The 20,567-nt window shown below is 48.8% G+C and overlaps 2 protein-coding genes across 2 annotated transcripts in view; both read right to left on the reverse strand.

Moving 5' to 3' along the window:
- LOC120390590 overlaps nucleotides 1-20,567 on the reverse strand; it is an 86,537-nt gene that overhangs the window by 53,359 nt on the left and 12,611 nt on the right. Inside the window, exons 2-5 of the mRNA XM_039513324.1 lie at nucleotides 11,145-11,249; nucleotides 2,743-2,891; nucleotides 1,629-2,033; nucleotides 309-629 (exon numbers count right to left, since the gene is read on the reverse strand). Of these exons, the coding sequence (XP_039369258.1) occupies nucleotides 309-629; nucleotides 1,629-2,033; nucleotides 2,743-2,866 (850 nt within the window). The 5' untranslated portion in view covers nucleotides 2,867-2,891; nucleotides 11,145-11,249. The remainder of the gene's footprint in view (nucleotides 1-308; nucleotides 630-1,628; nucleotides 2,034-2,742; nucleotides 2,892-11,144; nucleotides 11,250-20,567) is intronic.
- The window catches only part of LOC120390591 (sialic acid-binding Ig-like lectin 12), a 42,165-nt gene continuing 40,528 nt past the window's right edge, over nucleotides 18,931-20,567 (reverse strand). The window contains exons 5-6 of the mRNA XM_039513325.1: nucleotides 19,334-19,442; nucleotides 18,931-19,147 (exon numbers count right to left, since the gene is read on the reverse strand). Coding sequence (XP_039369259.1) covers nucleotides 19,066-19,147; nucleotides 19,334-19,442 — 191 coding nt within the window. The 3' untranslated portion in view covers nucleotides 18,931-19,065. The remainder of the gene's footprint in view (nucleotides 19,148-19,333; nucleotides 19,443-20,567) is intronic.

A 20,567-nucleotide genomic window follows, 5' to 3' on the forward strand; every position in this document is an offset into this window, starting at 1 on the left:
TCTGGGGGCAGGGCAGGTTGGGGGTAGAGAGTATCCCAGAAGAGAAGGACCTGGGGGTGCGGAGGGAAGTGAGGGAGCCATAGCGAAGGGGGGCAGGAAGGTGTGAAGATCCCAAGGGAGAAGGAGCTGCATGGTGTGGGGTGAAGGGGCCTGGAGTAGAATTGGCTGAGGGTGCGTGGGGGGGGGGTGGGGATCCCAGCACAGGGCTGAGTTGGGGGAGGGGCTGGAGGGCAGGGCTGGGAGCCAGGGGGAGATACCAGCAGAGGGGGCTGGGGGCCGGCATGGAGGGGATTGGGGGGGGCACTCACTGGTGATGTTGAGCTGGACGGTTCTGCTGGTGGAAGGGCCCCGTGGTGGCCTGTAGGTGACGCTGCAGACGAGCTCTTTGCCGTGGTCTCCCGGGCCGGGCGTGAAGCTCAGCGCGGAGCTGTGGGCCCAGTTGCCGTTCGCCAGCTGGGCTGAGACGTTCCGGGCTGTGTCGCTGAACGGCCCCGTCCAGGTGACTCGGGGAGGGGGCCCGGAGCAGCGAGCAGGGGCCGTGCAGGTCACAGTCACCGGCTCCCCGGCCAGCAGCGTCCCTGGCAGCCCCAGCGCCGGCGAGATCTGGATCTCTGGCTCCTCCGTCAGCCCTGAGACACGGGGAGAGGGGAGAGAATCACTCGGGGACATGGGCCCTTTCCCCTCTAGGGGCGCCGGCCCTGATCCGGCCCCAGGGCGGGGACTGGCTGGCTCAGGGGGGCTGATGAACGGTGTCATAAATACTGAGGGAAGAGTAACAACTCTCTGTGTGCAGTAGCATAGAATCCCTCTTTGGCAGCTGTACTAAATCGCCTTCCCTGTAAGGGATTCATCAGCTCAGATAACCTAGTTGGCACCTGACCAGAAGGACCAATGAGGAAAGAGGAAACTTTCAAATCTGTGGGGGTGGGGAGAGGATTTGTTTGTTGCTCTCTTTGTTATTCCCTCTCTGGACAGAGGGAGAGACTGAGCAGGTACAACTTCTCCTGAAAATATGCCTGGAAGAATAGATCTAAAACCACAGACATTGTAAGTAGTCAAGGAATGGCGCTAGGTTATCTTGTGTTTTAGTTTGTGAATTGTCCTGGGCTACAGACGTAGTTTGATTCCTGTTTTTGTAACTGTGAAGCTGAGCCAGAGGGGAATCCTCTGTTTTTTTAATCTTTTATTTACCCTGTGAAGTTACCTTCCAAACTGATTTTGCAGGTGTGATTCTATTTCTCTCTCTCTATATATATATAATTCTTTTAAGAACCTGATTGATTGTCAGTGTCCTGAAGAAAAAGAGTCTGGTCTGCGCTCACATTGCTAACCAATTGGTTGGTACATTATTCTCCAGCCTCCACAGGAAAGGTGGTGAAGGGGTTTGGGGGGATATTTTGGGCGGATTGAGATTCCAGGTTACTCTTCCCTGGATTTTTCTATAAATCACGTGGTGGTGGCAGCAATAGCGTCCAATGACAAGGGAAGGAATTTGTGCCCTGGGAATGTTTTTAACTGAAGCTGGTAGAAAATAAGCTTAAGGGGTCCTTCTTGCAGGTCCCCACATCTGTACACCAGAGTTCAGAGTTTGGGGAACCCTCACAAGCGGTGACTGCAGTTGCTCTTACCTGGCACAGAGATCGTGAGCGCAGGGTCAGTGCCATCGGAATTGGAGCGGTAAGTGTGTTCTAACAGGCCTTTCTCGATGCTAAAGAAATATCTCCCCGCATCCGTCCGTCGGGCATCACTGATTTGCAGGGAGCAGTCACCATGCGCTGGATTCCCCGTCAGCTGGAACCGGCCCTGGGTCTCCTGCGACACCCTCAGGCTGAAGGCACTGCTGGCCACGGGAGGATCCTGGCCCACAGTAGCAGGCTCCTTGTACCAGTTTCCGTAGAGCTGGGCCGAGGGATTGTCGGTGTCGTACGAGGCTGGGTACGTGAAGGTGCAGGGGACGAGAACGCAGAGACCCTCCTGCACCGACACCGACTGCGGCACCGTCAGGGTAAATCCGGGCTGTTGGGCCAGGGACCCTGCAGGGGACGGGGAGGGATCGAAGTGGGGCCCATAGAGAGCAGAGACCCACCCTGAGCTCCCCCCAGACAGGGCCGGCTCCAGGCACCAGCCTGCCAAACTTGGGAGGGGGCGGCACTCGGGGTTTGTTATTGTTTGGCCAAGCGACGCTGGGGGGAGGCGGGGCTTCGCCGGCGGGGGGCCCTGCTGGGGGGCGGGGACTGGGGCGATGCAACGCTCTGGGGGGCGGGGACTTTATCGACGCGACGCTCCGGGGGTGGTGACTTGGGCGGGGCGACGCTCGGGGTGGGGACTGGGCGGGGCGACGCTCGGGGGGAGGGGCTTGTGTGATGCTCAGGGGCGGGGCCTTGGGTGCGTGACGCTCAGAGGAGGGCGGTGCTCCTTATTTTTGCTTCAGGCGCCAAAAATATTAGAGCCGGCCCTGCCCCCAGAGCTCTGCCGGTGCCCCTCACTCCCGACCTGCAGCCCCATCTGAGCCCAGCCCTGGGTCCCTGACCAAATCTCACTCCATTTAGTTTCCATCCCTCTCTACATCGAGCCCCCTGCCCCCACTCCCTGTCACTCAGCGCCCCCTAACACCACACTCGGGCACTGGAGTCCCCTCCCCCTCTGGCCAGTCTCCCTTCCAAGTCCTGGGACAGACCTGGCCCTGCTTAGCGCAGGTTCTGCCCTTCCCCTGCCCTGGGGCTGCAGGTGCTGCTTACTTACCCCTCCAGAGCAGGGCGAGGATCAGTACACTCAGCGTGGAAGGGCCCCCTGCTCTCCAGCGGGGGCCCTGAGGTGGGAGCTCCCTTTCCCCGGCGTCATGCTGTGGTGGCAGGGCTCTGCCCATGTCTGGACTGCCGGCTGGGACAGACCTAGAGACAGACGCGGAGTGGGAAGTGTGAGAACAGAGCCTGTTTGGGGACACAGATCTGCCTGGGGGACCATCAGTGCTGCTGGGTTCTGCAATGGGCTGATCTGGGGCTGCTGGCAGCGCAGTGACCTCCCCCTCCTCAGAAAATCCCAAATCACCAGACGATCCTGAGAGATCGTGGGCTAAAAAATCCTTAAATTGGTGACAAATGCTGAGATTTTCCTCTAAGAATCATGAGAGCGGCGAGGAAATCCTGATCTGGTGACAGAAGATGGTCAGAAGACAGTACTGCTCAGTGCCTGCTTTGCTTCAGTGTAAAACAACATGTGAGCAGGCAACCAATGAAGTTACCACAGACAACAAAGGGGAAGGGCGGCAGATCGGGATCAGTAAAGAACACGTCAGAGATGTTCCGGACAATTTGAATGAATTCAGATCAGTGGAGCAGGAAACTGTTCAACCCAGAGTGCTGAAGGAATGAGTTGAAGAACTCTTGGAGCCACTGGCAATAATATTTGCAAACTCATGGATGCCAGGTGTGGAAGCAGGGAAAGAAATTCAGCTTAGCCCAGAGATAAAGGAGAAGTTGTTTTGTGTTCAAGGTCAAGAATCAGCGCAGACTATGCTAAGTGCAAAGAAAAACTGCTTTCAGCCTCAGCTGATGTGGAAAAATAGAGACGGAGGCAAACCAAAGGCAGTACAAGTTACAGTATTGGAATTATATTTGCAAAGCTTAACTTTCCATTGAGACATGTGTGAGTATTAAAGTGGCTTAAGTCTTGGAGCATTCATATTTTTCCTGAGTGAGGTGGGAGCATTCCCAACACTCTCCATTGTTGTTTTATTATTTTTAATGAAGCTTTAAAATTTGGTTATATGGTGTGTTTTCTTCCCCCCACCTCCTACAGTGTCAGTCTGATCACCTGACATGAGGGATAAATTGGTAACAGGAATTTGTCACAGTTTGGTGAGCAATTAAGAATGGGGGAGCCCTGCAGAATTTACACCATCTATCTGTTTTACCCTTGTTATTTTATGTTTGTTTTGTTTGGTACTGTTGGTGTTATATGTTAAGAATAGCATGATTAAAGGTAAGCCCTAATAGAATAAGGAAACACTATCTGGTTTTGTGCTGTTTTGTTTAACCGGTTACTTTTGTTTTTCTGCTCTGTTCATTTGGGCGTTAGGTGTGTGGGCGGAACTGAACTTCTCGTTTGTAATTCCTCAGAGTGGAAGCCATGTGTGCGATGAAGCTCTGAGGTTGTATTGAGATCTTTCTGTCCCGCCCCCTGTAACGGACAATGTAATAGAAGTAGAAAATCTGGCTTAGACTGTAATTCTCTCTGCTTTCTGTGTAATTTTCTTTTCTGTTTAAGTGTCAGCAGACAAATGGGTGGGTCTCTGGGTAGACCCCCTAAAGTGGTTTGGATTATGTGTTAAGTAAATGTCCTTTACCCAATGGCCATGTATTTTTTCCCAGGTGGCAAGCCTTACAAGGGAGGACTCGGGTAGTCTTGTGAGTAGAAATGTTTTAGAGAAAAGACCAGAAGGGTGGGGGCTAGTTGAGAAGCCCACCCTCCTAGCTAAACTGGTAGTGGAGCAAATTGGTGCCAATGGAAGGGACGGCTCAGCGAGAAAAGAAGGATCGGGCCCAGGCAGGCAGGCAACAGACAGAGAGATTGGAGAACAGGTTGGAAACTTTTGAGGGTGTAGTGGAAAGAAGGAGTAAGTGAATATAAGCATGAGGATTTCAAATACTCAGGAGGATATTTGGAATGGTGATTTGAGTTGATAAAAGTGACTGTTGGGAGTCAAGCAAGTGATTTTTAAGGAAAGTGAAAAGTTGACTCTGTAGTTGCTGGAGGGAACAGCAGTTGAACTTTGTAAAAATGCTAAAGAGAAAAGTTTTTGGTGTCTTTGAAATGTTTGTAAATAAATTCAGGCAAAGAAATTATTAGAGTGCAATCATTTGGCTATGAACAATTTTGTTAAATCAGTTGAAGAATGTATACAGTGCTATGTAATGAAAATTTTATTAGGCTCTAAAGGCACTATAAGTGGTGATGTTTTCTTTCAGTGTTTAAAAGCAGGAGTTAAAAGTAAAAAAAGCAAGCCAGAAAGCATCTGTGTTAATGCAAATTAACTAACTGATAAGGTAGAGGCCGCTGAAACCAGGGCTGCCTATGAAACCCATACGAGAAAATATGGGGTAATTCCCCTGTTTTGCCTGAAATCAACAAGGGTATTTGTATATTTTAAGCAAAGATTGACTGTCCAGAAGGGGTAGACCTCTGTTTTTGTCTTTCAGATAATCAGAGAAAACTGATGCCAGCTGAACAGCATTCAACGTACCATGCATTTACTAGCACAATAAAAATTATTTTCTGTCTTGTGGTGTTTGTCTCGTGGCCAGAATTGTTGTGTTTAATATTTTCATGAGATGGTCTGATTTGAAATCAAGCGGAAGTGTTGGATTGAAATGCAGATACTTGTTTTGTTCGACTTAGAATACAAAGTGTTTGGTTACATCAGAAAAATGTGATATACTAAAGTCTAATACATTTTCTTAAGTAAGAGAAAGAAACTACATTGGCCAAATCTTTTAATTGAGAATTGTTGTTAAAATTTGCATACCAACAGTCTTTGGAAGCAAGGACATGAAAAGTTAACCCACTCCCCATATTGTACAGGGGATCCTTCTGGCTACCTCAGACTTCTAGCCAGAGGGCTGGGGATGGTGGAAAGCTATTGGACTAGAGGTTATATTAAGTGAACTTCTCAAAGTGGGTGTGCTTGTCCTGGCTTGTTGTTCCAAAGTTCTGTAATAAGGTTATTTTAGTTAAAGGGTATATGTGGCATACACTGAATAATAAGACTAATGTACTGTATAACAGTAATGTTTATGTGTTCATGGTATAAAAGAAGGTCTATAAGTAAAGAGTAAAAGTTTCCTTTGTAGGTTAAAAAAAAAGCCAAGAAGGGAGAAAAAAAAGAGAATAGCTAACATGCTCAGTCTAAGGATAAAGCGCTGGCCCCAGTCAAGGACACCGCTCACGGCTAAGACTTGGCTGACTACCAAGGAAGGGGGGGGATGGTTGCTGCAGTTAAACGGGATTGGTGTGCAGCGGGCAGCCCACCCTCCTCCTTGGGGACCTTTTGTAAATATTCAGATTGATTTTATTTAAATGTCTAAATGTTGTGGTTATGAATATGTATTAGTTTTAGTTGATGTATTTACCAATTGGGTTGAAGCTTTTCTCTGCAGGAAAGCAGATGTCAGGACTGTTGTGAAACTTCTGCTTAAAGATTTTGTACCACGTTTTGGCATCCCTGTGAGTATCAACAGTGATCATGGAACTCATTTTACTGGACAGATTGTAAAGGAGTTATGTGCAGCTCACTGCCCTCACCACCCACAGTCTGCTGGGACAGTGGAACGCCAGAACGGGATTTTAAAAAATAAACTGGCCAAGATTTGTGCTGAAACAAACTTAAAGTGGCCAGATGCCCTTCCTTTGGCACTGATGAGTATGAGAGCCATTCCCAATCGCAAGACTGGACTCAGCCCTCATGAGATTTTGACAGGACGCCCAATGCGACTACCAACTGCACCCCCACTAACCCCAGCTCAGATGGACATTCATTTGATGGATAACATAATGCTTAAGTATTGTCAGGCACTAATGAAATGTGTTAAGTCTTTTTATACACAGGTGAAGGAAGCACTACCGACGGATCCTGTGCAACCTTGCCACTCGTTGGAACCAGGAGACTGGGTCTACATAAAGATCCATCAACGAAAGACTGCCTTGGCTCCATGCTGGAAAGGCCCTTTCCAAGTCCTGTTGACTACCAACACCGCTGTGAAGTGCCACAGACTGACTGCTTGGACCCAGGATTCTCACTGCAAAAAGACCCCTCCACATCAGGAGAATTTTCCTACTGATGATTAGCCTATTCTTTCTTCTAGTTCCACTGTGCTTCTGGACAGCAGGAAAAAGGACAAGGTGACGTGCTCGTAACCTCTCCCTTGTCCACTGACAGACCTACTGTGCCTTTGAACTTTTCTAGAAAAAGCAAAACCATTACAGGGTGATGTCCTGGTAATCTCCCCTGTAGGATGCTGAACCACGACTGCTTCGGGAAAGAAGAAGAAACACCCACTCCACTGACATTGCCAAAGTCCAGGAATTCCTGACCAGAAAGGACATTGAGAACTGACCCTGGTGAAGAAACGAAGAATTACACACTGGCAGGAAAATATTTGTGGGACCCTTGCTTGGGAATGTGGTATTGATTGGATTTTGGGGTTTATTCTACAGGCTGCGCCCTGTGTTTTGGATAAATCCTTCAGTATGTATTGCCCTCCCTAATTGGATTTTAAATGACATTGCCCTTATCCAGTTTTCAGATCACTTCTACATACCCGGATTGCTCACAACGGGCTGCCATTGGATTAGCACAACAAAAAGCCTGGGTTATTTCCTCTGGACAAAAAGGGAATTGACCAGATCCCTGTGGGCTGGGGCCAATAGTGTAGTAGCCATTTGGAATATTCTTAAAGGTCAAGAACATGATAAGAAATTGGGCCAACTAGAACAGGCCACTAGCCTTATTTTTAAAGCTCAGCTATCTTAAGTACAGGCTGGAGTTGGTGAGTTACATGTCATTTCCACCCTTAATTCTATGACCCAGAAGTTGCTGACAGAGATGGTATTGAATATCACTGAGGCTGGGAAGGCATTGCAGTGGGATCTAGACCAGACTTGGCCCACTGCCCTTACAGACACATCAGGAGTACCATCTGATTTATGGTCATGGAAACATACTTGGACACTTTCTGGATGGAAGTGTGAACATTTACAGTACTCCTTCCAAGCATATGGACCGGTTAGAGTGGGTGTGGGCTCCCACATACCGAATCCTGCTGGGTCCATGGGGAGGATGCATGTGGGACTGTAATTATTTACCGAGACATCTGGGAAATTAGACCACCTGGTATACCTAACTGATTTCTAGACAGTACCCCTAGAATAACACCTGACATTTTGGATAAGAATAGAGAGTCAATGGACATTTTGTCCGTTAGAACCACCACAGCTCAGTGTATCTATAAACTGATGCCAGGGGAAGTTGTCACTGTTTATGACAATATTTGCTGAGAGGGTGGAGGTCAAGGAACTACCCTGATGGGACACCCATTTTTTTTCAAGCTAATGATAGCTGTGTGTACGTTAAAGCCACCACATTGCAAGATATACATATTAATCTTACCACTGCTGCAGGCAATCATATCATTTTCTGGCCTGCAGATAGAATGTTGCAAGTAGCTCTTAGATTTCAGGTATATTTTAATTGGACTAGAGTAGTGCCTGATCGGTTTCAAAATTTGCTTTCATTGTTACCAAAGGTTCAAAGAATCTCTGAATTGCAAGGGCAAATTCACATGCTTCAGAATATATATCAAGCTGAAAAGAATGCCTTTCATACAGCTTATAGAGTGTCTACTTTATGTACTACGTATGATGTCTTGTGCTTTGTAACCAAAATTGTACAACAGCCCCATTATATTATTGCTATGGGAATGTTATTGTTTATAGTATTGTTAGTTAGCTTCGGATTATGTTGTTGTTGTTGTTGTAAAAAACGTAATAATAGCAATACCTTTCATGTTCATGCTAATCATGCATTGTCATTACATCCAATCAAAACACCTAAGGTTGAAACATCTGATGTAGAATCTGAAATCCATGAATTAATGCAAATAGAGATTTGATAATATTTGTTGTACTAGAAGTACAAAAGGGGGGAGTGTGGAAGCAGGGAAAGAATTAATAAGGATTTGAAGGGGATTTTAATGCATGTCAGTCAGTTAGCAAGAGTTAGCCTAGCTGTAACCCTAATGACGTGAGACTTGTAGAAGCAAAGATAGTGTGGGACAGACGAACGAACTGTGTAAAAAGTTATTACGACCTTGCTGTAACCAAATATGCAGGCTTGCTTTTTCTAGTAGTGAGACAAATAAGATAGCAGAAAGGCTTATGTATAAACAAATGCAATTGTTTCTTTTTACCATCTGTATTATTGCTAGAAATTGTCTGTAACAAAGGTATAAAGGCTTGCTGTAATGGTTTACCAGTTGAGAGACCTGTCCAGAACTGGGGCGACCCTGTGTCCTATGGCACTCTCTCCCTCCATTGTAATTACTGGAGAAATAATAAAGTATTTGATTTTGCTGCACCCAAACAAAAAGCGAGAACTGAGTTTTTCTCCGACACAGGAGAGGTCCCAGAAGATGGGGGAAGGGCTAACAGAGGGGCCATCTTAAAAAGGGGAAAAGGGAGGAGCTGGGGAACTATAGACCTGTCATCCTGACCTCAACAAATGGAAAGCCACTAGAACAACGTAGAAAACCTTCAATTTGTGAGGACGAAAGTGTGATCACCAGCATGGATTTACCAAGAACAAATCCTGCCAAACCAGCTTGGTTTCCTTCTTTGACAAGGTAACTGGTTGGGGGCTGGGGAAAAGCAGTGGGCATAACATACCTGGAGTTCAGCAAGGCTTTTGATACAGTCCCACATGACATTCTCATAAGGAAGCTGGAGAAGACTTCTGACAGAACTCAAATGTGAAATTGCAGAACTACTAACTCTCATTTAAATCAGCTTCTGTACCAGATGACTGGAGGAGAGCTAATGTGACACCAATTTTTAAAAAAGGCTCCAGGGGTGATCCTGGCAATTGAAGGCCAAGAAGCCTAACTTCAGTGATGGGCAAAATGGTTGAAATTATAGTAAAGTGAAACTATAGCAAAGAGCAGAATGATCAGATGCAGAGATTTGTTGGGGAAGACTCAATATGGTTTTTGTAAAGGGAAATCATGGTTCACCAAACTCCTAGAATTTTTGGAGGGTGTCAACAGCATGTGGACAAGGGTGACCCAGTCCATGTACTTAGATTTTCAGAAAGCCTTGGACAAGGTTCCTCCCAAAAGGCTCCTATGCAAAGTGAGCTGTCATAGGATAAGTGGGAAGATCCTCTCCTGGATCAGTGATTGGTTAAAAGATAGCAAACAAAGGACAGGAATAAATGGCTAATTTTCACTGTGGAGAGAGGTAAATAGTGGTGTCCGCAGGGGTCTGTACTGGGTCCAGTGCTGTTCAACATGTTCATAAATGATCTGGACAAAGGGGTAACCAGTGAGGTGGAACAATTTGCAAATGATACAAAACTTCTCAAGATAGTTAAGTTCAAAGCTGACCGCAAAGAGCTACAAAGGGATCTCACAAAACTGGGTGACTAGGTAACAAAATGGTAGATGAAATTCAATGCTAATAAATGAAAAGTTATGCACATTGGGAAACATAATCCGAACTATACATATAAAGTGGTGGGGGTATAAATTAGCTGTTACCACTCAAGGAAGAGATCTGAGAGTAACTATGGAGAGTTCTCTGAAAACACCCACTCAATGTGCAGCGGTCATCAAAAGAATTTTTTGGGCATCATTAAGAAAGGGATAGATAATAATACAGAAAATATCATATTGCGTCTATATAAATCCATAGTAACACTCAAATCTTGAATACTGTATGCAGTTCTGGAGGCCCCATCTGAAATTGGAATTAGAAAAGATTCAGAAAAGGGCAACAAAAATGATTATGGGTGTGGAGCAGCTTTCATAGAAGGAGAAATTACTAAGACTGGGACCGTTGTGCTTGGAAAAGAGACCACTACGGGGGGATATGATAGGATCTATAAAATCCTGACTAGTGTGGAGACAGTAAATACGGTGGTATGATTTACTCCTTACCATAACACAGGAACTAGAAGTCCCCAAATGAAATGAATAGGCGGCAGGTTTAAAAGAAATGTAAGGACATATTTCTTCACACAACGCACAGTGAACTCTGCAGACAGGGTGGGGCGCTAATGCTGCCCTCTCTGCCCCACAGCTGCATTCCCCCCTCCCCCGCTCAACCCTGCTCCTCCTGCAGCTGGGACTCTCCTCATTGTCAGTGTTATGGGAGCTGGGGAACCCCCTGCTGTAAGTGGCCCCCGGAGCCGACGCCTCCAGTGTGGTCCCCCATAGGGAGCCCTGGGGTGGGACCCTGCTTGGGCTGGAGGGGCCACGGCAGAGCTGTGTGGGCGGAGAGCCCAGGGCTGGGATAGCAAGGGGCTGCGGGTCGGGATTGAGGGGCACCCCAGTCTCCACAGACCATCCAGCTCCCTCCCCCTCATTTCCACTCACCCCTACACCTGCAGAGGGGGGCTCAGCACCTGGCTCTCCGACCCTGCAGCCCGGGTTCCCCAGTGTTTGTGACTCGAAGCCTGGGGAAGCAGCATGCGCAGGAACCTGAAAGCAGAAGTGGGCGCTGGCAGGGGCCATTGGGGGGAGATGCTTTCTCAGAAACCCCTGAATCAGCATCTGCCAACTTCCCCTCTCTCTGGCTGTCACTGCCTGCGGCTTCCGTGCAGGAGGGGCAGGCTGCATATTGCTTGTGGGGCTGGAAATAGAACCCAGGAGTCCTGGCTCTGGACCCTGCTAAACCCCGACTTTCCTCCCAGAGCTGGGACAGAAATCGGGAGTTGTGATTCTCTGCCTCCACCCGCCACTGTAACCCAATAGACCCTGCTCCCCTCCCAGAGCTGGGATAGAACCCAGGAGTCCTGGCTCCCAGCCCCCACTGCTCTAACCTGCCAGACCCCCCTCACCTCCAAGAGCCAGGGACAGAACCCAGTAGTGGCGGGGGGGGGGGTGCCCAGCCCCTGCATCTCCTCTAACCCTTTATTTCTGCTGTCTCCAGTTACAAAACGATATTTTAACACTAGCAGTTTGCACCTCTTATCATACTGTATGGGCTGCAGATCCTAATCACTTACCCAGAACTGAGATGCGTTCGCCTCTGGGGTGGGACAGCTGCAAAGAGCTCACTGGCACCACTCAGAGAATCCTTCCTAAATAAAAAATGCTAAATCCTAAAATACCGAATTAACTTTAGGAAAAACAAAGAAATATGCACAGATCCATGTCCGTCGGATGCACGAAAGCTCATGCTCCAAAACGTCTGTTAGTCTATAAGGTGCCACAGGACTCTTTGCTGCTTTTACAGATCCAGACTAACACGGCTCCCCCTCTGATATATAAACAGGGGGCTTTGCCATGAAACTTTGGGTTCATCGTGCCAACACTTCCCAGGAGCATCATGTTGCGACCAACAGAACCGGGCTCCTCCCTACCCTTGATCAACCTAGCTGTCATTCATTTATTTAGGGGTTTTGCAGACTCAATAATAAAATAATGTTCAGTTCTCTCTATTCTTTCCTGGACCTGTACAGAATAGAGACACAAGTAAGGGGATTTGAACTTTCCTGTCTTTTGTTGTTGTTAGTATTTTTTCCCATGGATGTTCCAGCCCGGGAGCACCCACAGAGTCGGTCCCTGAGCTTTTTCCAGCCTCCCAGGTAGCTCCTAAATCTGCTGGGAAAAGAGACAAACATACACATATCGCTTCTCCCAGCAGACTGACTCAGCCCGGAAGTGCAGGGGACAAATTAAGCCCCGGATGGGGAGGTGGGTAGGGAGGCAGTGGGGGCCAGGGGCGATGGGGGGATGGATGGGGGGCTTGGGGAGGCAGTGGGAGCTGTGGGTCATTGGGGGGTGAGCCTGGGCCAGAACCTACTGCTGCATGGCGAGGGTCCAGGGCCAGAGCTCACCACTGAGTGGCCATGAGAAAGATCCCAAAGCCCACAGGATGGGGCCCGGGGATGGACTATGGGGCCTGGAGTTAGAGCCCCAAACCCCACAGCTGGACCCCACCCCCCCAGGGCTGAAGACCGACCCCACCACCCCCAGGAAGGTGGGGAACTCACTGGCCTCCTGCTCCTCCAGTGTTTGTGTCTCCAGATGGGGCAGGGCCAAACCCCTGCTTGTGGGCCTGGGAGAGGGGCCTCTGCTTTGCCCCCTCACCCCCCAATCACCACTGGGGAGGCTCTGGCTGCAGGAAAAGCCACATTTGAGAAACACGTCCCTAGAACATCTTGCACAACCTGGCTCCAGTGGCTGGATCAGTTACAGGTTAAAAGATAGGAAGCAAAGGGTAGGAATAAAATGTCAGTTTTCACAGTGGAGAGAGGTGTATAGTGGTGTCCACCAGTGTTCTGCATTGGGACCAGTGCTGTTCAACATATTCATAAACGACCTGGAAAAAGCGGTAAACAGTGAGGTGGCAAAATTTGCAGGTGATACAAAACTACTCAAGATAGTTAAGATCAAACCAGACCGTGAAGAGCTACAAAGGGATAACAAAATGGCAGATGAAATTCACTGTTAATAAATGCAAAGTAATGCACATTGGAAAACATAATCCCAACTATATATATAAAATGAGCTGTTACCATTGAAGAAAGAGATCTTGGATTCACGGTGGATAGTTCTTTGAAAACACCCACTCAATGTGCAGCGGCCGTCAAAAAAGTGACCAGAATGTTGGGAATCTTTAAGAAAGGGACAGATAATAAGACAGAAAATATCATATTGCCGCTATATAAATCCATGGTACGCCCACATCTTGAATACTGTGTGCAGTTCTGTGGCCCTATCCCAAACTGGAATTGGAAAAGGTTCAGAAAAGGGCAACAAAAATGATTAGGGGATGGAACAATTTCCATATAAGGAGAGATTTATAGGACTGGGACTGTTCAGCTTGGAAAAGAGACAACTAAGGGGGGATATGATAGAGGTCTGTAAAATCATGACAGGTCTGGAGACAGTAAATGCGGTGGTATGATTTACTCCTTCCCATAACACAAGAACCAGGAATCCCCAAATGAAATTAATAGGCCATAGGTTTAAAAGGAATGTAAGGACGTATTTCTTCACACAACGCACAGTCAACCTGGGGAGCTCTTTGCCAGAGGAAGTTGTGAAGGCCAAAACTATAACAGGGTTCAAAAAAGAACTGGATAATTTCATGGAGGACAGGTCCATCAATGGCTATTAGCCATGATGGACAGGGATGGTTTCCTTAGTCTCTGTTTGCCAGAAGCTGGGAATGGGTGTCAGGGGATGGATCACTTGTTGATTCCCTGTTCTGTTCATTGCCTTTGGGGCTCCTGGCTTTGACCACTGTCGGAAGACAGGATACTGGGTTAGATGGACCTTTGGTCTGACCAGGTATGGCCATTCTTATGGAGAAATGTGGGCTCAGTGGAACTACCATTAGGTGGATCATAACTAGTTAACCAACCGCAAACAACAAGTAACTGTTATTGGAACAATGTGGGATTGGAGGGAGGTCTCAAGTGGGGCTCCACAGGGATCTGTGCTGGGTCCTGTGTTGTTTAACATCTTTATCAATGACTTGTATGGAGGACTAGGGGGCAGACTGATCAAATCTGCAGATGACACAAACACTTGCGAATGCTTTGGAGGATGAAGCTAAAATTCAGAGGAATCTCGATAAATTGGAGAACTGGGCTGTAGACGACACAATGAAATTCATGAAGAACAAATGGAAGGTGCTCCACTTAGGGAAGAAAGACCACACAAATACAGGATGGGGAAGAACTGGCCTGGCAGCAGCACTGCTGAGAAGCAGCTGGGAGTTGTGGTGGATCACAACCTCGACAGGAGTCAGCAATGCGATGCTGTTGCAAAAAAAAAAGCAAATGCAATTTCAGGTTGCATTAACAGAGGCAGAGCATGCAAGTCACGGGGGGTGACATTAGCGCTCTACTCACTATTGGCTAGGGCTCAGCTGGGGACTGTGTCCAGTTTTGGTCACCAAAGTATAGAAAGGATGCAGAAAAAGTGGAAAGGATCCAGAGGCGAGGGATAAAGATGATCAAAGGGATGGAATGGAAGCCCTAGGGGCACAGCCTGAAGGAACTGGGCATGGGTGGTTTGGGGACATGATCGCGGTTTTCAAATACTTGAAAGGCTGCCATAGAGAAGCTGGAGAACAGTTGTTCTCTCTCGCCCCAGAGGGCAGGACAAGGGGATCCCCCATGACCCATGAACCATCCCTGCCAGAGCAGGGTGAGACAGGCCCCACTGCCGAGGGCTGTAGGCGTAGGGACTGGCCCTGAGAGATGCAGCCTCCATCCCCATCCCTGGGGTGGGACCCTGCTTGGACTTGAGGGGCATCAGTAGAGCTGTGGGGGTGGGGAGCCAGGGGCTGGGATAGCAAGGGGCTGAGGGTCATGAATGAGAGGTACCCCGAGACCATCCAGCTCCCTCCCCCACCCTAGTTCCACTCACCCCTAGACCTGCAGAAGGGGGCCCAGCACCTGGTTCTCCGACCCTGCAGCCCGGGTTCCCCAGGGTTTGTGACTCGGAGCCTGGGGAAGCGGCAAGCACAGGAATGTGAAAGCAGAAGTGCGTGTGGATGGGACGGGGTTGGGGGGAGATGCTCTCTCAGAAACCCCAGCACCAGCATCCTGCCGACTTCTCCTCCCTCTGGGTGGGGCTGCCTGCGGCTTCCCTGCAACAAGGGCAGGCTGCATATTGCTTGTGGGGCTGGAAATGGAACTCAGGAGTCCGAGCTCTGAGCCCCTCTACACCTCACTCTCATCCCAGACCTGGGATAGAACCCAGGAGTCCTGATGCCCTGCCTCCAACCTCAGCTCTAACCCACTAGACCCTGCTCCCCTCCCAGAAGCAGGGACAGAACCCAGGACTCCTGGCTCTGAGACCCTCTTCACCTCACTCTGGTCCCAGAGCTCTGGATGGACCCAGGAGTCTTGGCTCCCAGCCCCACTGTTATGACCACTCCCCTCTCAGAGTCGGGAATAGAACCCAGGAGTCCTGGCTACCTGCCCCCCATTCCAGGTCTATCCCTTTATTATTGTATTTTCCAGTCACACAATAATATTTTAACGTTAGCAGCTCACCTCAGTGATCCTCCCCACAGTCTGAGTCATCTTCTCCTGTGTCTGATCAGGAGTTGGGAGGAACCCGGGCCCACCCTCTACTCTGGGTTCCAGCCCAGGGCCCTGTGGATTGCAGCTGTCTATAGTGCCTCCTGTAACAGCTGCATGACAGCTACAACTCCCTGGGCTACTTCCCCATGGCCTCCTCCAAACACCTTCTTTATCCTCACCACAGGACCTTCCTCCTGGTGTCTGATAACGCTTGTACTCCTCAGTCCTCCAGCAGCACAGCCTCTCACTCTCAGCTCCTTGTGCCTCTTGCTCCCAGCTCCTCACACGCACTTCCTCTCCTCTGGCTGACCCCCGCCTGACTGGAGTGAGCTCCTTTTTAAACCCAGGTGCCCTGATTAGCTGCCTTGATTGGCTGCAGGTGATCTAATCAGCCTGTCTGCCTTAATTGGTTCTAGCAGGTTCCTGATTATTCTAGTGCAGCCCCTGCTCTGGTCACTCAGGGAACAGAAAACTTCTCATCCAGTGACCAGTATATTTGCCCTCTGCCAGACTCCTGTACCCCACTCGTTTGAGTCTGTCACTAATATATATATATATATATATATAAAACAACATATTAAAATAGATATAGCTACACACACACACACATATATGTATATAAAGAGAGAGAGAGAGGTAGGTATACAGCTACATAAAAATACTGAACACAATCAATCCAGCATTTCTCCAAAGACTTAACACTTGCTCAAGCACTCAGATTATGTCTGGCTTTGTGTAACTGTGCCATCCGGTGGTTCCCTTCAGAATAGCCTGTTGCTCCCATCCCATCTCTTTTATGAAGGATTCTTTGTGAGAGCCCACACCTGGGCCCAAGGGTCCCAAAATTGGTGTGAGCCTGGGTAGGTCTTTGCTTCATTATCCCCTGCATATTCAGGTCACTGATGTGGCCGAGATTGGATGGTGGGATCTGTGGGCCTTGGTTCATTGGGTAAAGCAGACATCTTCTGGGGGAATCCTGTCACTGCGAACATCCCCTACCAAGAGGTGTTGGGGGAGGTGTGGGGCCACTTCTGAATGCTGGGGTACCTGGAAAAGGGGGGCTGCACCTTGGGCATCGAGGACGTGTGAGCCAGGGATGGGGGCTGCTATTATCTGCACATCACCAAGGGGAAATTGTTCAGCACAGCTACCGAGCAACACAGCCTGCCCTCATTGTCACAGGTATCCCACCGCTACCACCTGAACCAGCCAGTCCCCTGCCCTGCGGCTGGATCCAAGCCATCGCCCACAAGGGGGGAAAGGCCCAGTAGCCCATTCCCCACCTGGCTTGTGGCTTGAAACAAAAAATTGTCAAAAATTTTTAGCAAACAGAAAACTGTTTGGGTTGAAACAAAAAGAAAAATTGTTTAATTTTTTGGCAAACCAAACATTTGAAAGAAAATATTGGTGCCTCAATCTGAAAGCATAATTTGATACATTTTGAGGGAACCAAAAGTCAGGGGGAAACATCGTTTCATGTAAAACTGAAAATGAAAATTAGTCTCAACATTTTCAGCGAACTACAAGGTCAGAAATAGATTTGGTTTGTGGATGAAACTTTTCTTCCCACTTTTAGCATTTGAGATTTTTTTAATTCAAAAAATAAAATTACACGAAATTTCAACCCATACAGTGGTTTTGAATAAAGAAAGTGAAACGTTTCTTTTTGATAATGCCTAAAAATATCTTTGCATTTTGGGGAATTTGGGGAGTTTTTTCCCCAAATGAACAATTCAGCAAAATTGACCTGGATTCATGCACTTTTGGTGTTGCCGAATTTCCATTTTGCACCAAAAAAAGTTTCTCTGTGAAACTTCCTCCCTGCGCTGGCTGGGAACAGCTGTCAGAGCTGCTGGGTTGGGTGTTGTCTTGTAGGGACAGGTAACTAACATCAGCTGATCTGCTCTGTTCTCTAGAGGGTCTCAGACCGCGATTGTCACCGGGGTATCTGGGTGCCTTGGGGTCATCACAGAGTAAACAAAGTCATAACCATCAAGGCAACAAACCCATCATCTACTGGTCTGTAATGATGCAGCCTCTGGCGGGACACAACTGAGAGTATCAGTTCAGGATAAATGCTTAGAGCAGGGCAGCCATAAGCCAAGGCTGGGTATCCTTTATTATCAAGGCAAACCAAACCAGCCAAACAGAGAGGCCTTCGGTTTTACCCCACTGGCTAACCACAAGTCACACAAGCAATTTCCTCAGACACTCCAGTTTCCCAGTATCACCACCAACACCACTCTTTATGGGGATGAATGGTTATTTAAACCAATACCCCAGGAAAAGAAAAAGGTTCTCCTGATCCCAAAGGACCAAGCCCCAGACCCAGGTCAATATACAAGTCAGATGTTACCCACAAATCACGCTGTTGCCAAACCTCTAGAATCTAAAATCTAAAGGTTTATTCATAAAAAGAAAGAAATACAGATGAGAGCTAGAAGTGGTTAAATGGAATCAGTTACATACAGTAATGGCAAAGTTCTTGGCTCATGATTGTAGCAGTCTCTGGAGCACATACCCCGCTGGGATGGGTCATCAGTCCTTTGTTCAGAGCTTCAGTGCAGCAAAGTCCCTCCAGAGGTAAGAAGCAGGACTGAAGACACAATGGAGTTGATGCAGCTGCCTTTTATAGTCCTTTTGCCATGTGGCTTGTGCTTCCTTTGTTCCAAACACAAGCTGCCCAGCACAGAAAAACTTTAGAGCTCTGTCCCTAGGCAGGTCCCTGCCTTGCTGAGTCACCAGGTGTATCAGCCTTCTCTCAATGGGTCAGTTGTACAGCTGATGGTCCTCAATGGGCCATCAAGCAGACTAGCTAGTGCTGATGCCAAATTGTCTGGGGTGTTACCGAGAAGCATGGCACAAGATTGAAACACAGACAGGATAGAGCCAATATTTATAATCATAACCAGCAAATCCTAACCTTTTCATAGACACCTTCCTTGGCCTCCTTTGTACACAATTTGATGCCACTATATGACCTTGGTTGCAACAATGATCTATACCATCACAGTTCATATTAATAACATCACGTGGTCATATAAATATTACAGGCAATTTCCACATGCTTCTCAAGCCCATGAGTTTGATTCAGAGGGTTAGGGAGGGGGCAGGGTATCTGGCTAGATGGGCCTGTTGGCCTCACCTTGGGGGGCAGTCCCCCCAGCTGAGGTCTCATTCTATGTTTCCTCAGTCCCGTGAGATTCCAATTTCTCATCAGCTCATCGGTGGCTGAGGAACGGCCTGATCTACACATCGGATTCAGGCACCGTGGATTCCCTGGCTCCCCGTTGGTCCTTTCTTCTGCTTCCATGACAGCAGCAGGGTCTCCTGGGAGAGAGAGATTCTAGGGTATTTATGTGGCTGGCAGTCTGGATAGATAGATAGATAGATAGATAGATAGATAGATAGATAGATAGATAGATAGATAGATAGATAGATAGATAGATAGATAGATAGATGGGTAGGTATATGGGTAGGGGGGTAGGTCGGTAGGTGGGTCGGTAGCTGAGTTACCATCTGTAATAGAGCAGGGTGAGGTAATAGGCCAGGAAGAATCCAGTCGCCACGAAGACGAGTTTGCAGCTCATTTCGATAAACGCCCGAGTGAGGCCATCTGTGGGAGCTGGAAGAAGCCGAGAGTCTGGGATAGATCCCTGCAACCCTGGCCTGACGCCAGGTTGGAGCCAGCGCCCCCTAGAGGGGAAATTCCCCAGCTCCTGAGCCACCCAGCCCCACCCTGGGGCCCTGGGGCCAGATTGTAGCTGACGTTCTCTGAGGGAAAAAGTCCTGTGGCCCAATCCCCGCCCCCCCCCCCCCCAGCAAGCTAATCCCCACTCTGGGGCCAGTTCGGAGCTCGCGCACCCTAGAGGGGAGGGGTTCTCACTTGATTCCGGGGGGCTCAGCAGTACAGCGTACATCTTATGGGGGTTGAAGCAAGGCAGAAAATCTGGGGGCCACCATCCCCACTCCCCATCGAGCTCAGGGTGCTGATGGCCTTATCCCCCTGGGCCCAGGAGCTGACCTGCAGGGCCCCCCCCATGAGCCATTCCCAGCCAGGGCCTCCCTGTGCACCTGCCACTGGAGCTGGGGGTGGGAGCGCAGGGAGCAGCTGCAGCTGATGCTGGGCCCCTCGCACTGGCAGAATGCATTCAGCCTGGTCCCCAGCTACCCAGTGGCAGGGAGTCCCACAGGTTAACCATACTAATACTCAGGGGCTGGGAGTCCTATAGATTAACCTGCTAATATCCAGTGGCAGGGAATCCCGTGGGTTCTTCTGCGCTCAGGTGTCTATTTGGCTGGCCCCAGGCACTGATCTGGCCCCATCCTCAGGCAGCTGCACTTCACACCAACTCACCTGCTTTTCCATCCTCAGCCTGGGCGCTCACGGCTCTTGTAGATGGCCCAGGAGTCTGTTCAAGCCTCAGCTGCCCCCCTTGGGGCTGCCCTCGAAGCAGCTAATTAACTATGGCACCGGAGTGGGTGGCTCTGTCTCCGTTTACAGGAGCCAGGCACCTGTGATACCTGCTAGTACTCAGTGGTGAGGAGTCCCACGGATTAACACTGCTACTCTCCAGCATCAGCGTCCCAGGAGTTAACCCCACTCACACCCAGCGGCAGGGAGACCGGCAGAGGAACCCCACTCACGTTTGCGGAGCAGCTGGAACTTCCCCTGGGACATTCCACCATAGACTCCTGCCCCTCTGCCTGCAGCACAGCATCACCTATGGACTCCCTGCCCGACCCCCTG

This window comes from Mauremys reevesii, linkage group 24 (genome assembly GCF_016161935.1).
Source record: "Mauremys reevesii isolate NIE-2019 linkage group 24, ASM1616193v1, whole genome shotgun sequence".
NCBI classification, from domain to species: Eukaryota; Metazoa; Chordata; order Testudines; family Geoemydidae; genus Mauremys; species Mauremys reevesii.